General features: G+C 44.2%; 1 protein-coding gene across 2 annotated transcripts in view; it reads left to right on the top strand.

Annotated features, from left to right (window-relative positions):
• Positions 1–24369, top strand: part of GAK (cyclin G associated kinase) — a 621278-nt gene that overhangs the window by 130863 nt on the left and 466046 nt on the right. For both annotated transcript variants that reach the window (XM_063455510.1, XM_063455509.1), the window contains exons 11-13: positions 2083–2203; positions 18444–18493; positions 20425–20573. In XM_063455510.1, the coding sequence (XP_063311580.1) occupies positions 2083–2203; positions 18444–18493; positions 20425–20573 (320 nt within the window). The remainder of the gene's footprint in view (positions 1–2082; positions 2204–18443; positions 18494–20424; positions 20574–24369) is intronic.

Here is a 24369-nt window from a genome sequence, read left to right as displayed (position 1 = left end):
AATGAATCCGGACGTGACACCCGTGGCGGCAAACGGCAATGAGCAGCCCCTGATCATCAGCTGTATGTAAGTACCTCATTTAATTAATTGTTAATTCATTTTGTCCCCTGTATAAGTGTATTTTTCACATTATGACTTTGTATGTCCTGATGAAAGCTCCCTAAGAGGAGCTGAAACGGCGATTTTTTTTGCACAGTAAAATTACTTTGACGAAATCCTTGAGTGCCGGTTTCCTGATATCCTCTATAATTGAGCTACCAGAGCACCAGGTACATATTTTTACTCAGTTGGAGTGCAGGGGATTTCTATATTTCTTAATATATATATTAGTAAGAACGGAGGCAGTGGCGTACACACAACCCATGGGGCCCCGGTGCGAAAACTGATCCGTGCCCCCCCCCCCCCCCCCCGCGCGCGCTTACTCTGCGCGGGCTGGGGCCGCAACACATGGCGGCGGGCACCTGGTCGCAGGGATGCGACCCCTGCGACCACGTTATGTACGCCAGTGCATGCATAAACATACACTTAAAGGACCACTACAGACACCCAGATCACATCAGCTCAATGAAGTGGTCTGGGTGCCAGGTCTCTCTAGTTTTAACCCTGCAGCTGAAAACATAGCAGATTCAGAGAAACTGCTATGTTTCACTGAGGGTTAATCCAGCCTCTAGAGGCTGTCTCATTGACAGCCGCTAGAGGATTTTCTGCGTTTCTCACTGTGAAAATCACAGTGAGAAGACGCTGAACGTCCATAGGAAAGCATTGAGTAATGCTTTCCTATGGGCGGTTTGAATGCGCGCGTGGCTCTTGCCACGCATGCGCATTCGGAGCTGAGAGGCGGATCGGGGCGGAGAGATCCCCAGCGCCAAGGGAGTCCGGCGCTGGAGAAAGGTAAGTGCTTAAGACACACACGCACACATTAACTGACAGACACACACTCAGTGACAAACATACATACACACTCACTAACAGACACACACTCTAACACTAACACGCACACTCCAACACACACTCTAATACTAACACACACACACACTCTAACACACTCACACACACACACTCACTAACACACACAATAACACACACTCACATACACTCACACACTAACACTAACACACTCACACACACTCACACTAACATACACTCACACTAACATACACTCACACTAACATACACTCACACTAACATACACTCACACTAACACACACACACTAACGAACATACACTAACACACTCACACACTAACACTCACACACTAACATACACTCACACACACACTAACATACACTCACTAACATACACTCACTAACATACACTCACTAACATACACTCACACTAACACACACTCACACTAACACACACTCACACTAACACACACTCACACTAACACACACTCACACTAACACACACTCACACTAACACACACTCACACTAACACACACTCACTAACACACACTCACTAACACACACTCACTAACATATACTCACACTAACATACACTCACACTAACATACACTCACACACTAATGAACATACACTAACACACACTCACTAACATACACTCACACACACACTAACATACACTAACATACACTCACTAACATACACTCACTAACATACACTCACTAACATACACTCACTAACATACACTCACACTCACAATCTTGACCTCTTAACTAACTGGAGGGTATTGATATATTTTAAACTGGCCCTCTCTACTCATTAACAACATGCTGCTGTCATTGAAAGCAGAGCCAGAAACATCTATATGATACACATTTTGAAATCACCCCTCTCACCTAATTTAAATTTAATCAATATTATAATAGTTTTTTTTGGGGGGGGGGGGGGGGGTTACCTTCTAAAATTGAATCGGTACTATTTCCCTTACTTTTATTTGTTATCCTTGATATGTGAGAAGACTGTGGGTATCTTCATTGTATTGCACTTGATTTGGTTAGAAACACACAGATCAATTTTTCTTTTCTTTTTATTAGGGTATCTTCATTTAATCTGTTGTTTGCTTTAAGACTTTGTACTTGTATACATTCAATATCTTCACATTATATTCTTTCAATATAGGTACGAGTTCTGATGATGAACAAATATCTGGTGGATTCTTTGATATCTTGAAAGGAGGAACTGAACGATTCTTAAGTAACATTAAGGATACTTCATCAAAAGTCATCCAATCAATGACCAAGTAAGATTATTCAGTAATAGCTGAAAACAATGTGACCTTCACTCCCCTTTATTTTTTTGCATTTAAAAAATAACACTTCATCCAAACACCACTGCATGCAAATTTATTTTTTGTTTTTATTTGTAATATATTTTTGAGATTGTATCATTATATTCCACAGCAGCATAACTCCATTATACGTAAACATATCTAAATTATCAACTAGTGTAAAATAAAAGTCCTAAATTCTTGTGCTATGTGGCTATGTGACTACATGACTATTCAGTTACCATAAATCAACTACATATTTTTCAGTTTAACTCTGCTCCCTTTGGCCAGTTAAATTATTGGGAATAATGGCTCAATCCCTTTAACCCCTTAAGGACACATGACATGTGTGACATGTCATGATTCCCTTTTATTCCAGAAGTTTGGTCCTTAAGGGGTTAATGACTAAAGTGTTTCTTAGTTTCTATGCTCAAAAGTGTTTTGTTTTTTTCACTCATAATTGTTTCACTTTTTGCATACATGCATTATATTTTCTCTCTGAACATTGTATTCCTGCTTTAAGCTTATTTTGTGTTCAGTTTCATTAGTACATTAAAACCTTCATATCCCTCGTTTGTGTAATTCTATAGAATCAAGTTAAAGACATGCTGTAATCTTAAAATGTATCTAAATCACATCCTAGTAACTAACACTATCTGTGCCACTACACAGAGCTGTGTTAGACCAAAGCTGGATTTCACATTAGAGTAGACTCCTACTCTGCCATTTAAAATACCATTCCATACCTCCTGCCATACCTCCTGCCTAGTATCTGCTCCAGCATTTTGGGATCACTGTGTCTGAGGAGCTAGAACAGTTCGTGATTCAGATCTCTCAGACTAAACAATGTGATCTGCAGGAGAGAAAAGAGAGGGAACTGGCCAGGAGAAGGACAAGGACTGCATTCTGACAGGTACTCACACATAGTTCAGCTACACACACTATGTGTACACAAAGCTTAGCTACCCCACACTGTACACGCAGCTGAGCTACTGCACACTAAATACACACACATACTGCTCCCCACACTTTTGCACACACTGCTACACAAACTGCTACACATGCGGTTAGCCACACTTTTACACACACAAGCACACACATACTACACACTGTACATACACTGCTAATCAAACTACTGCAAAAAAGAAGGAAAGGAACCGCGCCCCAGATAGTGATAAATATATAAAATATACGTACATGAAAACACTAGACAATTTCTTGTTTATCCTCAGATATAAAAACAAAGAGAAAATATCATAGTGCAGTATATTCAAATGAGAAATTAATGGAGTGAATTGAAGTAATTTACACTCACATTTAGTAGAGCTTTCCAGGAGCTCTACCGTAATATAGCCTGGACGGAATTATCCCCGTCTAAGGATCTGTATCTCAGCAGGTGTTTCCAAGTTCTCAATAGTAGTGGTATTTGTAAAAGAAATAAAACGGAGAACTCCAATGGTGTAGTATATACTGATAAGGTGTGTAAAAATACAAATGGTAGTTATGGTACTCACATTTTCTAGAGCAGAAACTTGCTCTAGTATAATCGGCTTGGGTGGTATAATCCCCACCAATAGATATGTTGACCAGGAATTAAAATATAAGGAGGATAATATAGCTTTAAAATATATAATTTAATAACAAGATATAAAGTAAAAATGGCTATATATAAAACAAGAGTCCCACTTTACGCGTTTCGCCCTTCAGGCTTCTTCAGAAGTGTAAGAGAGAGTCTCCATGAGTATCCTTTATATAGGCAATATGTTTAGTGGTGGTGACTTCCTGGTGTGTACGCTCGTGAAACGCACACGTCATACCGGAAATGACGCGGCATTATCACGTGGAATAGTATTCTGCGTTCCAGCGTGGAACGCATTGGTGGCCATATTGGGAACGTCTGCGTCATACCGGAAATGATGCGACGTTCATAGGTACAACGAGTAAGAGTCTTGGAACGCATCAGCGGCCATATTGGGACCGTGTGCGTTCCATTTCGGGAAAGATCGCTCAGCAGTACCACAAAATATGATCGTGCAGGCTAGCGAATAAGGCTTTTATAATCCAGATTATGTGTATCAGTCCTTTAAAGTCAATAAGAAATGAGGAATAAAAATGTATAAATGCAGTCTTTACTTCTCTTATTTTCTTCTTCTTTTAGCTTCATGTAAAATAGTCCCAATAAGTCTAATAGTAGGGATGATGCTCAAATAGCAGTGTAGTTTCGGCCATATTAGTTAATGGCATAATTATGAGTTTCGGCCATATTGGACATGCACATGCTGCTCCTCAAATACACAAGTACACAAAAATATATGCACTCAGACATTTACAAAGACTGCTACAGATGTGCACAATACACACACACACATATATACACTCACTCCTTCCCAATACTTCCCCTAACCTCACTCTCTATGCTGTTCTTTGCTCATTCGCACCTGCTACAGCAGAAAAGGTTTCTTCTCGGGTCCTGCCGCCCCACCACCTGTTCCCTTGTATCTCATCAGCACTCGGTCTCCTTCTCTTGCTCTGCCTCTCGCTAAAATATTCTGTCTCCTGCTCCCTTCTGACATATTTCCTTCACCCTTCTTCAAACATGCAACCATAACCCTAATTTCTGAAAAAGTCCAACCTTGACCCCAACGTCCTCCGTATCTTGCTACTACCGTTTGTCTCCAAGATCCTTGAGAGAGTTGTGTACACAAGATTTTCTGACTATCTCAAATCTAACTCTGCTTGACCCGCTTCAGTCTGAATTCCACGCTAGTCACTATGTTGAAACAGCTCTGACCAAAGTATCCAATAATTGAATCACTGCAAAATCTTATGGTCCCTATGATATCCTTTTTCTCCTTGACCTTTCTGCTGCTTTTGACACTTTTGCTAATCAACCGACACTTGTGAGGATATTTATGGGGTGATAAATTGCACAAACGGGTAAATTGGAAAGGATAGCTCGAAATGCCCAAATGAACAACCAGTTTTGACAAACAGCCTGGGATATGTGGGATTTGTGCACCGGCGTGTCCCCATAAACGGGAGGTACCCCAATTACCTGAAACCTAGGCATATTGCTCTTACAAGCTGTTAGCACAGTAGCAACCCTCCACCCCCACCACCCATCCACCCTTGGTTAGTGTTAGTCTGTGTCCCCCCCCCCCCCCCCCTCTGGTTGAAACCCATTCTTCCCGATGGCAGTATTGACCTGTTAACCCCCCACCCCATCCCTATGCTTTGCTGAATAAAGAAAAAAAAAAAAGGAAAGGTTTGGGTGCTTATTAAAACAATGTGTATAAATATGCCTCACACTCGGGTGTAGTCCCCAAATTCACCAATAAAGACTAATGTGCAGTAGTGAGTGGAGCAATATGGAACACAGTATTAAACAATTGTATATAAACTCATTAGGTATTAGAGGATTTCTTCAAAGAAATAATGGAATATGTAAGAGAAAAAAAATGGAAATCTCAAAATCATTATTAAGGCCGTGGGGGATCATAGTGTTCAAATCCTATCTTTACATTAAAATCTCCACCTCTCCATTCCTTATGAACCTGTTGGATCCCTATAAAACTTAAAGGGACTCTATAGTCTACATATAAAAGCAAGAAAGACAGGTCCCCCAGCCTTCCTTCTTGCTTTTATATGAACTTACATTTAATTAAAAAAAAATTCGAGGTGTTTTTATATTAAAAACTTACCTCCGTTCCAGCGCCGAGCTCCCAGCCAGGCCGCGCCCCCTTTTTCGTCAAAATGACGAAATCGCGGGGCCCAATAGGACGCTTCTCTGAGAGAAGCGTCAGGGCGATGTGGTGCGCATGCGCGGCTTCGCGCTGCACCAATCGCGTTCTTCATAGAGCGGCATTGACAGCCGCCCTATGAAGAACCTGAGCGCTTTACCGCGCATGTGCGCGGAATGCGCGTTCGCGAGCTGAGCTGTCTGACTGACCGCTCAGCTCGCTTTCTAAAACTATATCAATAAGGGGGGACCTTCTGTCCCCCCCCCCGGCCCCCACCCCTGAGCGGCGGGTGGGGGCCCTAAAATTATCAATAAGGGGGGGGGGACCTACTGTCCCCCCCCGGCCCCCACCCCTGAGCGGTGGGTGGGGGCCCTAAAATTCACAATAGGGGGGACCTACTGTCCCCCCCCCCCCCCGGCCCCCACCCCTGTGCGGCGGGTGGGGGCCCTAAAATAAAAAATAAGGGGGGGACCTACTGTCCCCCCCCGGCCCCCACCCCTGAGCGGTGGGTGGGGGCCCTAAAATTCACAATAGGGGGGGACCTACTGCCCCCCCCGGCCCCCACCCCTGAGCGGTGGGTGGGGGCCCTAAAATTATCAATAGGGGGGGACCTATTGTCCCCCCCGGCCCCCACCCCTGTGCGGCGGGTGGGGGCCCTAAAATTCACAATAAGGGGGGGGACCTACTGCCCCCCCCCCAGCCCCCACCCCTGAGCGGTGGGTGGGGGCCCTAAAATTATCAATAGGGGGGGACCTATTGTCCCCCCCGGCCCCCACCCCTGAGCGGTGGGTGGGGGCCCTAAATACAAAGGGGGTGGGGACCCTAGTTAACCCTCTCCCCTCCTCCCCCCCCCAAAAAAAAAACTTATCTCCCTACCTACCCCCCTCACCCTAAAAATAATGAGTGGGGACCCTTTAACTAAAAACCTGTAAAGAAAATAAAATAAGATAAAAACAACTTACCATTCGATGTTTTTTTTCTTCTAAAATCTTCTTTCTTCAGCCCCAAAAAAGGCCAAATAAAAATCCATAATAACCGACGCAATAAAAAAAAAAAAAAAAAACCCGAGCGCAAAAAAAATAATCCATCTTCACCCATGGAGGGCTCCGCGCAGACTGAGCTCCGCAGGGCGGGGGAAGGCTTATAAAGCCTTGCCCCGCCCTGCAATTAGGCTAAGAACACTCTGATTGGTGGGTTTAAGCCAATCAGAGTGCTCTTTGTCATTTTACAAGCGTGGGAAAATTCCAAAGAACTTTCCCACGCTTGTAAAATGACACAGAGCACTGTGATTGGATGGATTTCAAGCCATCCAATCACATTGCTCTGTGTCATTTTACAAGCCTGGGAAAATTCCAAAGAACTTTCCCAAGCTTGTAAAATTACAAAAAGCACTGTGATTGGATGGCTTGAAATCCATCCAATCACAGTGCTCTGTGTCATTTTACAAGCGTGGGAAAATTCCAAAGAACTTTCCCACGCTTGTAAAATGACAAAGAGCACTCTGATTGGCTTAAACCCACCAATCAGAGTGTTCTTAGCCTAATTGCAGGGCGGGGCAAGGCTTTATAAGCCTTCCCCCGCCCTGCGGAGCTCAGTCTGCGCGGAGCCCTCCATGGGTGAAGATGGATTATTTTTTTTGCGCTCGGGTTTTTTTTTTTTTTTTTTTATTGCGTCGGTTATTATGGATTTTTATTTGGCCTTTTTTGGGGCTGAAGAAAGATTTTAGAAGAAAGAAAACATTGAATGGTAAGTTGTTTTTATCTTATTTTTTTTTCTTTACAGGTTTTTAGTTAAAGGGTCCCCCTCATTATTTTTAGGGTGAGGGGGGTAGGTAGGGAGATAAGTTTTTTTTGGGGGGGGGGGGGAGGGTTAACTAGGGTCCCCCCACCCACCGCTCAGTGGTGGGGGCCGGGGGGGACAATAGGTCCCCCCTTATTGATAATTTTAGGGCCCCCACCCGCCGCACAGGGGTGGGGGCCGGGGGGGACAATAGGTCCCCCCTTATTGATAATTTTAGGGCCCCCACCCGCCGCACAGGGGTGGGGGCCGGGGGGGCAGTATGTCCCCCCCCTTATTTATTATTTTAGGGCCCCCACCCGCCGCACAGGGGTGGGGGCCGGGGGGGCAGTATGTGCCCCCCTTATTTTTAATTTTAGGGCCCCCACCCGCCGCACAGGGGTGGGGGCTGGGGGGGGGCAGTATGTCCCCCCCTTATTTTTTATTTTAAGGCCCCCACCCACCGCACATGGGGTGGGGGCCGGGGGGGACAATAGGTCCCCCCTTATTGATAATTTTAGGGCCCCCACCCGCCGCACAGGGGTGGGGGCCGGGGGGGCAGTATGTGCCCCCCTTATTTTTAGGGCCCCCACCCACCGCTCAGGGGTGGGGGCCGGGGGGGGGAGGAGAGTAGGTCCCCCCCCCTTCAACCACTATTGTGGCCAGACAGCATCCCTGTGGGTTCGGGCTTCAGCTGTCAGCTGAAGCCACGACCTCAGCAGTGCTGACAGGCTGTCAGCACACAAAGCGCGTTCACAGTGCTTTGTGTGCTGATAGCCCGTCTGATGCATTCACCCAGAATGCATCGGACGAGAGGCCTTTTTAGGGCCTCTGAACTCGGAAGTCCCTCTGGTGGCCGTCTGATTGACTGCAACAAGAGGTGTTCCAAGCTTCCAATGTAAACACTGCATTTTCTCAGAAAATACAGTGCTTACAAGAAAAAGGCTCCGGGTAGCTGTAGCACTCACCTAAACAACCTCATTAAGCTGAAGTTGTTCAGGTGACTATAGTGTCCCTTTAATTTTGTGTGATCTGCTCCATGATGATGTTTAAAATGTAAGGAGACCTGATGCAGTGCGTATTGCCTCTTGATATTATATATATGCTCACTTATACGTACTCGCAAAGGTCTAGTTGCGCGTCCTATGTAGTTTAAATCGGGGAGGAGTTTGCGCAAGTCAGAACTCCAGGCAGCTAATTTCAACTCCAGTCTGTGTATACTTGTTCACTGTCTGCAGCAGTTTGACTACAGCCCAGCCGAGCCGGAGGAGGAGACAGCAGCTCACCCATTGACTTATCATAAGCTGTTTTAGTGAGTAACGGCGGAAGCCGGTCTAACTCACCACATCATTCAGTAAGAGGCTCGCGACCCTCTGTTTTGATATTATCTTTCTGTCTGTTTTGGTTTTAACTCTGCATGAAGCAGATAATACATTTTTCAACTTTGCTAGCAATCTGCATTTGATGCTATATTATATCATAGTTGGATAGATATAATCAATTATCTGTAAATGAGATTATCTGCAAATAAGGTGATGCACAAATAGGATTATAAAGTAAATGTTATTTGACAAATTAGTGTCAGTTTAATACAATCTGCACTATCATTGCGTTTTTTGCTTTTTTTCCGCTTACATATTACATTATCTCTTGGAAAAAATCATCTAATAACTAATGAGTTTGTATATATTTTTTTAATACTGTGTTCCATATTGCTCCACTCACTACTGCACATAAAGAAAAAAAGCCATACATCTGTGCTCCTCATGAGGAAACGCTAATTTCTCATATCTCACATACAGATATACGTCCGATACCAGGATATTTCTATTGCTTGCTTTCCTCCTATGTCTCTGCATTCCTCTTTATTTCCTTAGTTTCTTTGGACTCACAATCCCACGCGACGTGAGGTATGTTTAACCTCATACAAAGACACCTTCACAAGATGTACTAATAAAACGTTAATATAAAAAAATACTATTTTCATAAAAATTAGCAAAAATGTATTTCTTTTTATTATTTCAAAAACAATATATATATATTGGCACTGTTCCCCTTGATTGATTTGGAATACGGATGAAAACTAATGAATTAGAAATGCTACATACAATTTTAGTTATACAGGAGAATAAACACACAAATTGCATTTTTAACATAACCCTTGAGGACAGTCCAATGCCATCTGCTACACTTCTCCCCCTTGCCCACAAGCCGGCATACACAGTTTGATCCAACATGGATCGGCTTGAAGATGACCGGGCGGCTCACGGATCATTTTTCAAGGTCAGTTTGTCTGGACAACCCGTCAGCGTTGCCATTCTGTTTTCCAGGGCGGTACTGGATGTTAAAGTCAAACGGCTGCAGCGCCAAACTCCATCGCAGCAGCCTGGCATTGTCCCCCGCCACCCGGTTTAACCATACTAACGGGTTGTGATCCGTGAGCAAAGAAAAGGACTGTCCATACAAGTAGGGTTGTTATTTCTTTAAGGCCCACACCACAGCCAGGCACTCCTTCTCGATGGCGGCGCAGCTCACTTCTCTAGGTAATAGTTTCCGGCTGTAGGCTGTAGGCTACGGGATGTTCACCGCCATCGGCCCCAACTTGGCTTAATACCCCAATCCAAACATAGAAGCATCTGTGTGAACAAGAAAACGTTTAGTTGGATTGGCAGCGGCCAAGTCAGGGGCATTGATAAGTGCATTTTTCAAAACTTGGAATGCCTGCTCACACTCCGGGGTCCAGGTTACTTGGCGGGCAAGGTTTTTGCGGGTAAGGTCAGTAAGGGGTTTGGCCAGGGTGCTATAGTTGGGCACAAACTTCCTGTAATACCCGGCGGTCCCTAGAAAAGTGAGTACTTGGGTCTTTGTCCTGGGGCTTGACCATTGGGCTATGGCCTCTACCTTTGCGGGTTCAGGCCTCTGCTTCCCGCAACCTACTCGGTGTCCGAGGTACTGTACCTCAGCCATACCTATACTGCATTTAGCAGGTTTCAAGGTTAATCCTGCTTCCCGGATTCTATCGAACACTGCTCCTATGTGGGCCAGATGTTCCTGCCAGGTATTGCTAAAGATAGCAATGTCATCTAAATAAGCACAGGTGTAATCTTGGAACCCATCTAGGAGCCGGTCCACCATCCTCTGGAAGGTAGCCGGTGCGTTTTTCATCTCAAACGGCATTACCTTAAATTGGTACAAGTCGCGTGGGGTGACAAAGGCGGACTTAGGGATGGCGTCCGGGGCCAAGGGAATCTGCCAATACTCCTTACAAAGGAGGCCACCAAAACTCTGGTCAAAAGTCATCTTGTACCTGATCAAGTCAAGACCAGCCAAACTGTAGCAGTCAGGGTAGCCGGGGGAGTAGTATACCGGCTACCCTGACTGCTACAGTTTGGCTGGTCTTGACTTGATCAGGTATAAGATGACTTTTGACCAGAGTTATGGTGGCCCCAGAGATGCGGAACCCTTGGACCGCTTTCCCCTCCAGGTAGACAGTTTGTCGATGATGTTGACGAATGTCTGCATTCGCTTGGAGGGGATCCGCTTCATGTAACACTTTCCATTGTTCCACAGTAGTGATGGGGATTGCCGAGCCGTATAGAGTTGGTGTCTCAGTTTGATATCAGTGAGCTGCTGCTCGAGGTGGTGGAGGAGGGCCTGGACGGATCCAGGTAGAGCAGTCTCTTTGGTGAGGACAATCTCGTTTGTAGTGTCCCCACCTTTGGCACTGGTGGCATTGCACAGAACTGGGTGGCCGGAACCTCTATTGTGTGGCGGCTGGTGGATAAGGAGGTAGTTGTCGAGGGGGTGTTGCTGTGTTGGGGGGGTTGGCTGCTTCCCCTAAGGGTCGGAACACTGTCTTGGTGGGTGCAGGTTTTTGTTGCCTGCGGGAATCTAAGTAGTCGTCCACTTTATTAGCTGCCTCTGTGAGGGAGGTTGGATTGCGGTCCCTTACCCATTCCTGGACATCTGTCTGGATCACATCATAAAATTGTTCTAATAGTAACGAGCCTTGTTTGCCTGTACCCATCCGAGGGCGGCCCTGTGCAGCCTGCAAGCCCATTCGACATGTAAGTCCTTATCATTCTTTTTCAGCTCTCTGAATCGCCTCTGGTATGCCGGCATATCGGGCCAGAATAACCTCTTTTACCCTGTGGTAGTTCAGAATTTCCTCGTCTGGCACTGTTCTGTATGCCTCAGCTGCCCTCCCAGTTAGCCGACCTTCTAAAATGGGTACCCACTCTTCTGGACTAATCTTATGCAGTGCACATAGTCTCTCAAAGTCTTGGAGGAATGTGTATATGTCCTCCTCTGCCTCCACATAAGTTTTAAAAGCTTGGTAAGGTATTTTTGTCTTACCCTCTGTGTTGGTAGTGGTTGTTGTGTTCCTCTCTGTGGCTTGTGGTGGTCTTTGGCGTATTATAAATTCCTGCACTTCGGTCATAGTCCTGGAGATAATGTCAGCTGTGGGATTTTCTCCATAGAAGGCAAGCCTAAATTGTAGCTGCCTTTGAAATTCCTCTTGTTCAAATCCATTAGCTGAATTTCGCTGTTCAGGGATTGCACTGCCATCGGTTCGGTATTCTGCCATGACCTCTGCAATGAGAATTGCTTTTGTTTTGTTGCTTGCTGCAATACCTCTCGCTTCTAGGAGGTCTTTTAGCGTGGATCTTTTCAGCTTAGAATAATCACTCTCCATCCGTATTCCATTAGTCCTTGTTCCTTTGTGAGTTTGGATCCCAGCGCTGCCAACCAATGTAGCTGAGAGCTGCTATTACACAGGTTATCTCCACTTACGATTCCAGTAAGGCTCAGGAACAAGTATTTGAAATCCATAAGGCAATAATTCCAGCAGGCAAAACAATCCAACAATATCCCAACATCAATCCTAGTGACTGGACGACACACAGCATCAGGAGCAGAACTAAACTTTTAATAACACAGATTCCGTATAAAGGCTTCTCCCATGCAAGGGAGGGATTTACAATCATTGGTACAGTAGCCAATAGTACAGTAGTTACCTCCCATACATCTCCTCCCCTCAGTGTGACACATCCACTTATACATGATGCAGTTTTACCCGGTTTCTGGATGTACCCCAAAACAGTCAGGTCCAATTTTCGAAGTGGCACCCCCTGGTAGCCCTGATCTGGGTGACCAACATATTTAAAATTCACCCAGATCGGACCAGGGGTTCGGGAGTTAGGTGGAAGAGACAATTTGACCGACCGCACATGAGGTGGTAACCGAAAAGGGTTCCATGTGTTTTGGCCCTGCGGTCGGTCTCCATTCGGGAGATAAAATACACAAATCCTTGCCATCCACTATTAAAACGGTATTCGTCTGGGGGGGGGCGGAGTCTGACCGCCAAGCAGCACAGACGTGTGGGGGAAAAAGCTCCCGCCGGGCAGACAGAAATAAAGCCGTTACCGGCGGCCACACAACTCAACAACCCATCGGGGTGCGCCACCCGAGACGGGGGTGCACCACAGAATCGGAGGAACCCTTTCCGGAGCCTGTCGGAGCCTGAGGCCCGACACACGACTTGCGGCCTGCGGGAGTAAGTGCCGGGGAGAGGCGGCCGCTCTCCTTGACGCCGGAACCCCCAGAATCAACAAAGATCTCCTACCCCCCCCGGACCGGTGGGGGTCATCCCGGTCCCTGCCAGATAAGCGGACAAAGTTTGAGGCAGAGAAACGCGGCTTAACAGTAGACTGAGACACGAGTGTGTCAAAGCATGCCTAAAATGGCCGCCCAGCAATGGCCAAAGAAGGAGCACGCAGACTGCTACCCACACTCGCAACACCTGGAAGCCCTGGACCGACTTTGCTCGAATCTATACGCGACACTATGTTACAGGGGAGTGTTTCACCTTCAAGCGGCTCAGATGGTGTCCTCATGGATCCGTCCGGAGACCTGCCGACGCCACTATGGAGTTCCACTGCGGGCCTTCGGGGTGGACAAGCGGCCCAAAAAGCACCGGCAACAACGGCGGAGGGCGAAGGTCCGGAGCAAACTGGGTGCATGCAACCACTCTCATACAAATAAAAGCGGGGCAGCCACAAAGCCCCAGCAAAGCACCTGGATACAGCACCTTAGACCAGCAAGCCTATACTCTGCAATCATGGTCTACAGCAACCTACCAAGCCACAGCACAGCTTACTGCCGAAAACAATCAAGCCAGAGAGGGACCCTTGCCCTCCCCAGCCGCAGAGACTTTCTATCCAAAGTGGCCCATGTGTGGGGTCGGCTGACCCAGGACTGGAACTGGTATTACCATAAGGGGCATTGGTGGACACTCCAGTCCCAAGAAAAAACTTACATTGTTATAATTTGTTTATTTAGATGTGCTACCACCTTATACCTAGCAGCCTAATGCCTGAGGCCACATCTATACACTAGGCGACAGCCGACACTAACGAGAGGCCTACCGCCTTTAATACTCACTACACTTGTTCACAGCTCGGCAATAGCTTGCAACCCAGCATTATAATCATATGTGCATATCTACCCTGATAACACATTATTCACTGCATAGACAAGCCTGATCAAAACGATCACCATGTATTTTAGCAGTTGCAGCATTGTTATGCTTAATGTACTTGTCTTACTTAAGATTCAGTACTACCTATGTTTTAACTTGTTTTCATTTTAAATATAAAAACGTGCAAAAGCCTCTAAATACCCCATTGTCACAAATGTTACTGGTATAAGCGAGTGGAATGCCTTTGGGGTACCACAAGCATGTATGTTCAACCTAAATGCACAGAAAAATAAATAATTTTAAAAAACAAAAAAAAAACAAAAAAACAGTATTCGTCTGAATACCCTTGTTCGGTACTTTAAATTCACCGAACGAGGGGCTGATTGGCCCCTCCGTTCGGGAGTTACGGAGCTCTGGAGGTCTCAGGTGAGATGGCCGCCGCCACGTGTTCGTATGCCGATTGTACCAATTAACTTGCGGTTAGAGAAGTGTGAAAGCCTAATAAGGTACACATTTCTCTCTGGGCTGGTCTACTGGTTCGGTAGTTTTTTATTCGTATGGAATACAGATGAAAACTAACGAACAAACCTACAAATGCTACATACAATTTTAGTTATACAGGAGAATATACACACAAATTGCATTTTTAACATAACCCTTGAGGACAGTCCAGTGCCATCCGCTACATTGTCTTTCAATATAATTTCTATGCAGATGCCGCGCAAATCTACCTGTCCTGATCTCTCGCCAGAGTGTCTGACTGCCTCTCTATTTCTAACTGGATGGCTGCTCCTTTCCTTAAATTTAACCTGTCCAAAAAAATAAGTTCTGGTCTTTCCTCGCTTAAGTGTTACTTTTCTTTCAAGTCAACGGCATTACCATCAGCTTTATCTCGCAGGCTTGCTGCCTAGGTGTTCTCTTTGACTCCAACCTCCTCTTCACCCTTCATGTCCGGTCTGTATCACCAAATCCTGCCTCTTCTGTCTCAAAGACATATCGTGCATCCACCCCAATTTACGCTTTTTGTTTATCCTTTAGCGAAGTAGAAAAATGTGCATTGGGGTTTTGATACCAAAATAGTGATATTAGTTTTAATGTGACGATTAGAACAGTTTGAGTCTGGGATTTTTAAAACAAAGATAATAAAAAATTGTGAATGTGTAATCAACAAATTACGTTGTTTCCCATAGGAAAGGTTATTGTGTGGCAAAACGCTGCGCGGCCAATCAGCATCTCTATGGTGAGCATTCAGCACCTCCATGCAGACTCAATCAATACACTCCCCCCCCCTCAATACACTCTAATACACCGGCCCCTCCACCAAATCTAATACACTGCCCCTCCTCCCTCCACTCTCATTGAATACACTGAGTTCCCTCTCCCCAATTTAACACTGCCCCCCCCTACTACCTCTCTAATACACTGCCCCACTCCCTCCCCTAAATTAATACTGCCCCTCCCTCAAATTAATACACTGCCCCCTTCCCAATTCAATACACTGTCCCCCTCCCACCACTGCCTACCTCCCCTCTTCAATTTAATACACTGCCCCCCTCCCTCCCCAAATAATACACTGCCCCCTCCCTCCCTCAAATTGATACACTGAACTGCCCCCCTCCAACCATACTATTACACTGACCTCCTCAATTCCTCCAATTTAGTACTCTCCCCCTCCCTCAAATTAATACACTGGCACCCTCCATAGGCGTAAGCAGGAATTTTTCCACGGTGGGGGGCATAATTGTAATGACATTCATGCTCTGCCCCTTTTTGACAATGTCATGGAGGGGGAGGGGCATAGTCATTATCACATAAAGTGCAGGCATGCAAAAGATTTGAGAAACGATGGAAAGATTAATAAAATAATCAAGTTGCCATTGTCTGATTTAAGTGTTGCAATTTCTAATCTGTTTTAATATTAACACTATACAATGCACCACATTAGTCATACACACAAGATCAAGGCACTATAACTGAATTATAAACATAAAAATGACTGCACACAAAGCTGTTGCCACAGTACTTGGAGACACTCACAGCACAGCATCAGAATGTGCCCACAGTACCAGATAGCACCCACAGCACTTTCCACACATTATAAATGCCAGTAATAATAAAGGGCCCTGTAGGGGGCCCTCTAACAGAGGCCATCTCGGCATTCATTAGAGAGTCTGTTAGAAAAAAAATACATTTTTGTATCTCTTGATCTTCTCTTGTGTTTCGTATCCCATCTTTTGAATGTCTTGCCCCTCTTAGTGTATCTACCCCCCTTACTTTACTTTATCCTCTATTTTTTCCCTTTGTATCTTAAACGCCCCCTTGTGTGTCTTACTTTCCCCTTTGTGTCTTTTACTTCCCCCAGCCCCTTTGTGGTTCTCTTACATCCTACAGCCCCTTTGTGTGTCATTGTCCTCTTCCTCAGTTCCTGTGTGTCTCTTGATCTTCTTCCCAGCCCGTCTGTGTCACTGTCCCCTTTTCCAGCTCCTCTGTGTGCGTCATTGTCCCCTTCCTCAGCCCCCCTGTGCCCCTATCCCCAGCTTCTCTGTGTGTCATTGTCCCCTTCTCCAGCACCTCTGTGTGTTCCTGTCCCCTGCACTGCCCCTCAATGTGTCATTGACCTCTTCCCCAGCCCCTCTGTGTGTCCATGCCCACATCCACAGTCACTCTGTGTGTAATTGTCATCTTCTTCATTCTCTTTCTGCTCTCGACGCCTAGATTGCTAAATACACACACACTACAAAATGCACACACATACACACACACACTACAAAATGCACACACATACACACACACATACACACACACTACAAAATGCACACACATACACACACACTACAAAATGCACACACATACACACACACTACAAAATGCACACACATACACACACACTACAAAATGCACACACATACACACACACACTACAAAATGCACACACATACACACACACACACTACAAAATGCATACACACACACACACACACTACAAAATGCACACACACACTGCTAAATACACTAACACACACAGCAAGCGGCCTTCCCTTAGTCATTGGCACTCCAAGAATCCAGCCCCTTCAATAGGTTCAATGTGACATTTTTCAAAGGCTAGGCTATGGTTATTGTTACGAACACTGGTATAGTAGATACCCTGTTTGCCTATTCCTCCCGAACTGCTGAGTGATTATAGCTGCAGTTCAGGTGTAGATACCAAGAGTTTCAGACGAATGCAGCTTCCAAGTAGTTTCTACCCAGCAAGTAGACGGTTACCACAACATGAGCCTAGACTCATGAAGGGTACAACCAGAATGAATTTTAATGTTTTTTACACACTGGCTTTTACGCAAGTCCCCAAGCAAGGGGCACTCCCACATGGACCTTGTGGGGGACAGGGACACAAGTTACAGCCAATAATATTACAGTGACAAAGATGAGCACTCCCAGTGCAAACAGACCATGCCCTCCTCTCTGCCTGTAAGATAATTAAGTCAGCTAACTTAATAACTCCATTATCTCCATGCAGTAAAAATATATTTTCCCCAAAACTTGGAAAGTACCCTAAAACACAAAGTATCCCCATAAAAGTTGCATCCCCTGATAGCCCTGATCTGGGTGACCAACATATCCAAAAATCACCCAGATCAGTTCAGGGGTTTTCGAATTTAATGGAAGTTCCATTTGACCGACCACACACGAGGCTCCTGCCCAGAAACTGTTCCATGAGTTTAGGATGTGCGGTCGGTCTATTTTGAAAAGTCATAAAAACACATAAATGCACGAACGGAGTCCCCTGGCTCATAGTAGCGATTGTTCCCCATAGTAGCGATTGTTCGTGGGAACCAAACTACCGAACAGCACTCTCCTGGGCTGCAAGTTTGATATGCTTGCTGTAGGCGCTACCTGTTTCCCGTCTTACAATCCCCCTCCCCCATTTTTATCTTTATTATCCCATTTATTTTATTCTAGCTATCTGCACTAACTTTAGCTCCAGGTATCTTTTCTCTGTCAATTATGTGGTTGACTGTAGTATTTTAGGCTGTATTCGGCGTCCTATATGGTAAGTTCTTTTTGAGCTTGAATTAGTGGCTAATAATCCTTTTTCACACCATGTTTTTTTGGAATCTATTTATCTAATTATACACTTAACATAACCTAATTAAACACGTATGTTATACATTTTGCTCTGTGCGTTGTTTGTATTTATATGTTTCTTTTGTTACAGTATTGCAAAAGGAGATTTGGATTTATCATACATCACTTCAAGAATAGCTGGTAAATTGTTAATATATCCATTTATTAAAAAAACTTTTTTTTTTATTTTACATTCTTTATTTATGGTTGTGCATAAGAAATACAAACTTTCTTGTGATGCCTCACCAGCATAGGCAAGGTATTGGGGGAAAAACAGGCTTACCATAGTAGGGCAAAGGTGAGTACTGCACATTTTTGGAAAGGAAAAATTAAAAATGCTTTGTAACCATGCTTACTAACAAGGTATGTAACCACTGAGCCAGCATGAAGACGTTGTAACACCAAGCAACTTTATGTATACACCACTTTTATATTCGTATACTATCAAGACATGTCTCTGATGTAGAGAGTCAGCCGATGCCTGTGCTGTGGAAGGCCTGCAGGTGCACGGTCACAAGTATCACGGCAGGTCTCCCAAAGTGTTTCTAGTTTCCAGCCCCTCTGCTCCAAACCTTGACAGGAACTGCAGCGCAATGGCTACAGACCTCTGTGTTTGGGGCAGCCTCCTGGATGTGAGGTGGAGTGGCCCAGGTGTATGGTCAGCGCTCAGGGTATGGCCCCTTTAGGGTTCCTAGCCCAGAAAGAGACGAAGAGGCCCCGGCGTCATCAGAAAGCAGATGCCGGTCAGCGGAGGAAAGTTGCAGAGCTCTTGCCTTGATACAGGACCGGGGAGGGGAGGGGGGATACAGGGCCTGCCAGCCACCCGTGCAATGGGGCCCCTTTAAGGAGGTTGGCCGCTCCTCCCAGTAAGGTCCCGCTAGGCCGCAGCTGCAATGTTCAACTCTCCGGCAGTACGTGTCTCAGAAAGGTACCAACAGGAGCCCTCTTGTTGCCAAGTACAGAGATTGCTGCTGCTGGATGTAAGTGATAGGTGTGGAATGCGTAATTTCAAGCTTAATGTGCAGTTGTGAGGAGCTCGGCAGCCACGCGTATGCCCAGTATGGCGGTCAAGCCCCACCCCCAATGTTAGCCTCTTTTTATCTCGAATAATTTCAGTTTGTTTGGCAAAGACAAAGATGACTTGTTTGTTGCTTAAAAGCGGTACTGTCATGCCAAACGTACCTTTCTGTTCTTCTTTTTTTCCTTTCTTATCTAGTTTTCTTGAATTAGTCCTCACCTATCCCCCCTGCCCCCCCCTTCCCTCTCCCCATGAATCCCGTTGAACTAATAAAATATTAGGGAAGGCCAAAACATATATAAAGCCTTCCGACGCCATGTTATTTGACTCAGAGTGCTCAGATTTGTTGGCTTACCAATCAGAGTGCCCTGACAGGTAAATCTTAAGTCTTACCCCACTACCTTTTGTGACTGAAAGGGCCCCCACCACTAGGTCCCTGTTTAGCTCCACCACTCGAGGTGCATGACTGGGGGCTTGGGGTGACACTATCCCCTCTGTTAATTATTTAAATGTTTTTGTTTTTTTTTTGGTTTGTTTTTTATAACTTTAAGCAGTTTTTACTGTTGAAATATAAAGGAATAGCTGAAATGCCTGAATGCCCAAATTAAACTGGGCATGCTTGGGAATTTCACCGCGCTTTCTAGTGTGGGCAGATGACGTATGCCCCATGGCCTTAATCTGCCCACACTAAGATAGTGGCTACTAGGATCTATGTCCAGGCATGAAATCAAAAGGGTGAAATGAGGACCCTATAGGCATTTAGGGGCGACTATGGGACAATTAAAAGTAATGGAGTTGGTAGGGGGTTTAAAAAACAAACAAACAAAAAAAAAAAAACGGATGTGTCCATGACAGTTATTTAATATTTTCTAAAATTTGCAATTCAAGAGCATGAGGGGACCGCAAGTAATCAAATGTACGCATGTTTTGTTTTGTTTTTATTTATTTATTTTTGTTATTCCATGAGCAATAGTGCACATAAGGAAGTAAAAACAATCCACTTTATTTACCCCGATGTATAATCATTTTTTTTTTTTTTTTCCTTTCTTTCAAGTGATGTCCTTTCCAGCTGAAGGTGTGGAATCTGCTCTTAAAAACAACATTGAAGATGTTCGCCTTTTTTTAGACTCTAAGCATCCAGGAAGTTATGCTGTCTATAATTTATGTTTAAAGAAATACCACCATGCACGTTTCCACAGCCGGGTGAGTGTTGATCGATGCTTTCAACTTGATCCTAAATATCCTTTGTTTAATGCATTGAATATAATACATGTTTTCTGTTGATATCAAACATCTGTCCATGATGCCATACTGATATGATTATATACCTTCAGACCTCCCCTGACACTGACTCACACGCTAAAAAATAGTTTCATTTGCAATCAGATGCTAACTTGCTTTGGACATTTAATTTAAAAAAAAAAAAAAAAAAAAAAAAAAAAATCTCCTTTTCTGTAAATTGAATATTATGCTAGCTTTTGTGTTCTTATAGTATTTATTTTACTAATGACAGGAGTAGAGTATTTTGCATATGTGCATATATGTATATATATATATATACACACATATATGTATGTATGTGTATGTATGTACAGTCAGGTCCATAAATATTGGGACATCAACACAATTCTAATCTTTTTGGCTCTATACACCACCACAATGGATTTGAAATGAAATGAACAATATGTGCTTTAACTGCAGACTTCCAGCTTTAATTTGAGGGTATTTACATCCAAATCAGGTGAACGGTGTAGGAATTACAACAGTTTGTATATGTGCCTCCCTGTATATATAAAGGAAAATTTGCTTCATACTTACCGTAATTTTCTTTTTCTGACCATTATTCATGGCAGCATTTACTCATTGGTTAGCCCCTCCCCTCACAGCAGAAAGGACAAGAAATAGAACTCTGAAACTGGTATAAATAGATCCTCCCCCTTCCCATCAGGCAGTCTTAGTAACTAGTATCACATCTTATAGTATGTGGGTGGGAACGTAATGCTGCCATGAATAATGGTCAGAAAAAGAAAATTACGGTAAGTATGAAGCAAATTTTCCTTTTTTCCTGACATTATTCATGGCAGCATTTACTCATGGGGAATACCCAAGCAGTATATATAGAGGGAGGGACAGAGTTCAAAAACAGCTAATAGCTATAAAACCATTATTGAGCTGTATAAATCTTAGAAGACTGTAACCCCTTAGTGACCAGGCCATTTTTCAATTTTATTACCGTTAAGGACCAGGGCTCTTTTTACATTTCTGCAGTGGTTGTGTTTAGATGTAATTTGCCTCTTACACATTTACTGTACCCATACATATTATATACCATTTTTCTCGCTATTAAATGTTCATTCTAAAGATACCATTATTTTCATCATATCATATAATTTACTAGAATAAAAAAAGTAAAATATGATGAAAAAAAACAAAAAAACAAAAACACAGCTGGCCATCATGCACCCATGTCCCAGTTGGAACATGTCTGAAGCCGGCCAATGTAATTCACCTCCGTCAAACTGTATGTTTTTGAAAAGTACACACCCTAGGGCATTTCACATGGTGGCATTTCAACACTTTACATGCACTAATTCTACCACCAGTCTCTGTCAAACGTTTTTGTGGTGTTATTTTTCACTCACACATTCTACTTTGTGCATAGATTCTAAGCTCCTGTTAGGTGTTACTGCCAAAGGACACCCCAATATGTACTTGGCATCATCTCCCGAGTACAGCGATAACACTCATGCATAAGTTTGTTTGGTTCACTGGGGGGGTGCAAAGCAAAATGTCTGATATGCATTTTTCAAATTTTACATATCTTGTTTGCCTATCTTCCTTTTGAGGGCCTTATCGGATATCCCAATGTATTTTCTTGCCATGAGCGTGCATATATTTGAAAAGTTTACACCCCACAGTAGTTGAAGAACGTGTGTGGAGGTAACTGTTCAATCCTCAATTTTACACATGCACACCGCTTTTTGACTGTGATTTAGGAGAGCCCGTTGTTGGTTATTGCAAGAAAACACCCCAGGTTGTTTTCTGTGAGGCCTCCTAAGGACACCCATGCATAGGTCGTCCAGGATTTTGGGAAGGTACGGTTACAATTGTATGACTTGCCATTTGAGTTGAAATTGAGAGTATGTCTTCTGATAGGCCTATCTTTAGCTTGGGGCTTATCACATACCCCAGTTTTATATATCGCCACAAAAGAGTACATACTTGAAACGTAGACACCCCGAGGTATTGCATGTATGTGGAGTGCTTTGATGCAACTTTTTTTAGCCAGACAAAAGATAAAAAAAAGTTGAAGAACATGTGTGGAGGTAACCGTTCAATCCTCAATTTTACACACGCACACCACTTTTTGACTGTGATTTAGGAGAGCCCGTTGTTGGTTATTGCAAGAAAGCACCCCGGGTTGTTTTCTGCGAGGCCTCCTAAGGACACCCATGCACCATGTAACAACCCTCCCCCCCCACCCCCCCCCCCAAAAAAAAAAGACACCAAAAAAAACAAAAATCTGAACGGCAAATGTTAAAAAATAAATAAAAAATGGGCCAGCGTGTGGTATCGTTTGAAACAGTCGCCCATGCAGAGTCCAGGCTGCCCAGGGCAATCAGGACAGTAATATACACTGTCTTTTCTCTGCCCCCTCTTAGAACAGACCCTGCATCTTTTTGGGGGATTCTGCTTTGCCGCAGTAGGGGGAATTTTAAAAATAAAATGTGTAGCCCCAACTCTGCTCTCTCCCATCACCGCCCGGGGAGCAGGTGCATCACGGTACAAAATCCCCGAAATGATCTGGAGCTGAAACTGTAAAAATCTCAGTTGCGTCCCGAGGTTTGCTTTTTTGAACAACAAGAAAGCGTTGTGGGTTGCAATCTGCATTAGGTAGATTGCAACCTTTTTGTACCAGGCCCTTGTCTTTCGTATAACTAGGTAGGGCTGCAGCAGCTGATCTGCCAGATCAACCCCACCCATATGACGGTTATAGGCCTTGATGCACACTGGCTTCCTCGTTCTCTCAGCTCTGCCACGTACAGGGACCTCCACAGTCCCCTCAGTGTGGATGGTGGTAAGAAGGTACACATCCTTCTTGTCTCTGTACTTAACTGCCAACAGCTCCTCTTGGCGCAGAGCTGAGGTCTCCCCCCTCCGTAGCCGGGTGCGTGCCAGTTGTCCTGGGAAACCTGTGCTGTTCTTTTTTTTTTTTTTTTTTTATTCTTTATTTTTGTAGTGCGTATAAACGTAACAAAATGTACATGCGGTACCCCAAAGGCAATCCACATGTTTTTGCAAACATTAAGTACAGTGAGGTACATAACAGTTCTTGCACATTTTTAGTGTTAAATTGAGTAAGAATAGGATATAACAGGACTTTACATTATTCCAGGCATAGTAGGTACAATCTAAACATTTGGTTATACAATAGCGTGTGAAAGTGTATGCTTTAAACTATAGTTAGGCTAAGTCTGCACGTCTGCCGCTCTGTTCACAGCATAAGTCATGAATACAGAAGGGTTCAAATGTGTGCTATGGGCTGGCACTAAGAATTGTCTACAACTTTAAATGACAGGTTATAATATGTCGCACGTTTGGTAGTTCTAAGCCGTATCAGGAAGATTAAAAATTAAGAAAAAAACACAGACAATACAATAACGTCTGACCACATGGGTTCTATTATACACTGCTTACGTAAATGGCTTGAAAGTGTATGATTATAGCTATAATCAATCCTAGTCTGCACGGTATCTGATCTGCTGACCTCATAGATTATGCATATATGGAAATACTAGTGAGGGCTGCAGGCTAGTACTAGGAACTGTCTGCAACTCTCAATTACAGGTTATAATTCGTCGCTCGGTTGTTAGACTTTTGCTGTAGCAATAAGGTTAACGAGTTTAAGGAAAACACAACAGGCTGTACAATAACATCTGATCACATGGATTCCCTTGTGTGCCGCTTACGTATTCGGCTTTAAAATGTATGTTGAAAA

Source organism: Pelobates fuscus, chromosome 5 (genome assembly GCF_036172605.1).
Source record: "Pelobates fuscus isolate aPelFus1 chromosome 5, aPelFus1.pri, whole genome shotgun sequence".
Taxonomy (NCBI): domain Eukaryota; kingdom Metazoa; phylum Chordata; class Amphibia; order Anura; family Pelobatidae; genus Pelobates; species Pelobates fuscus.
The sequence above is the reverse complement of the archived record's forward strand: the minus strand, read 5'-3'. Positions and strand labels throughout refer to the sequence as shown.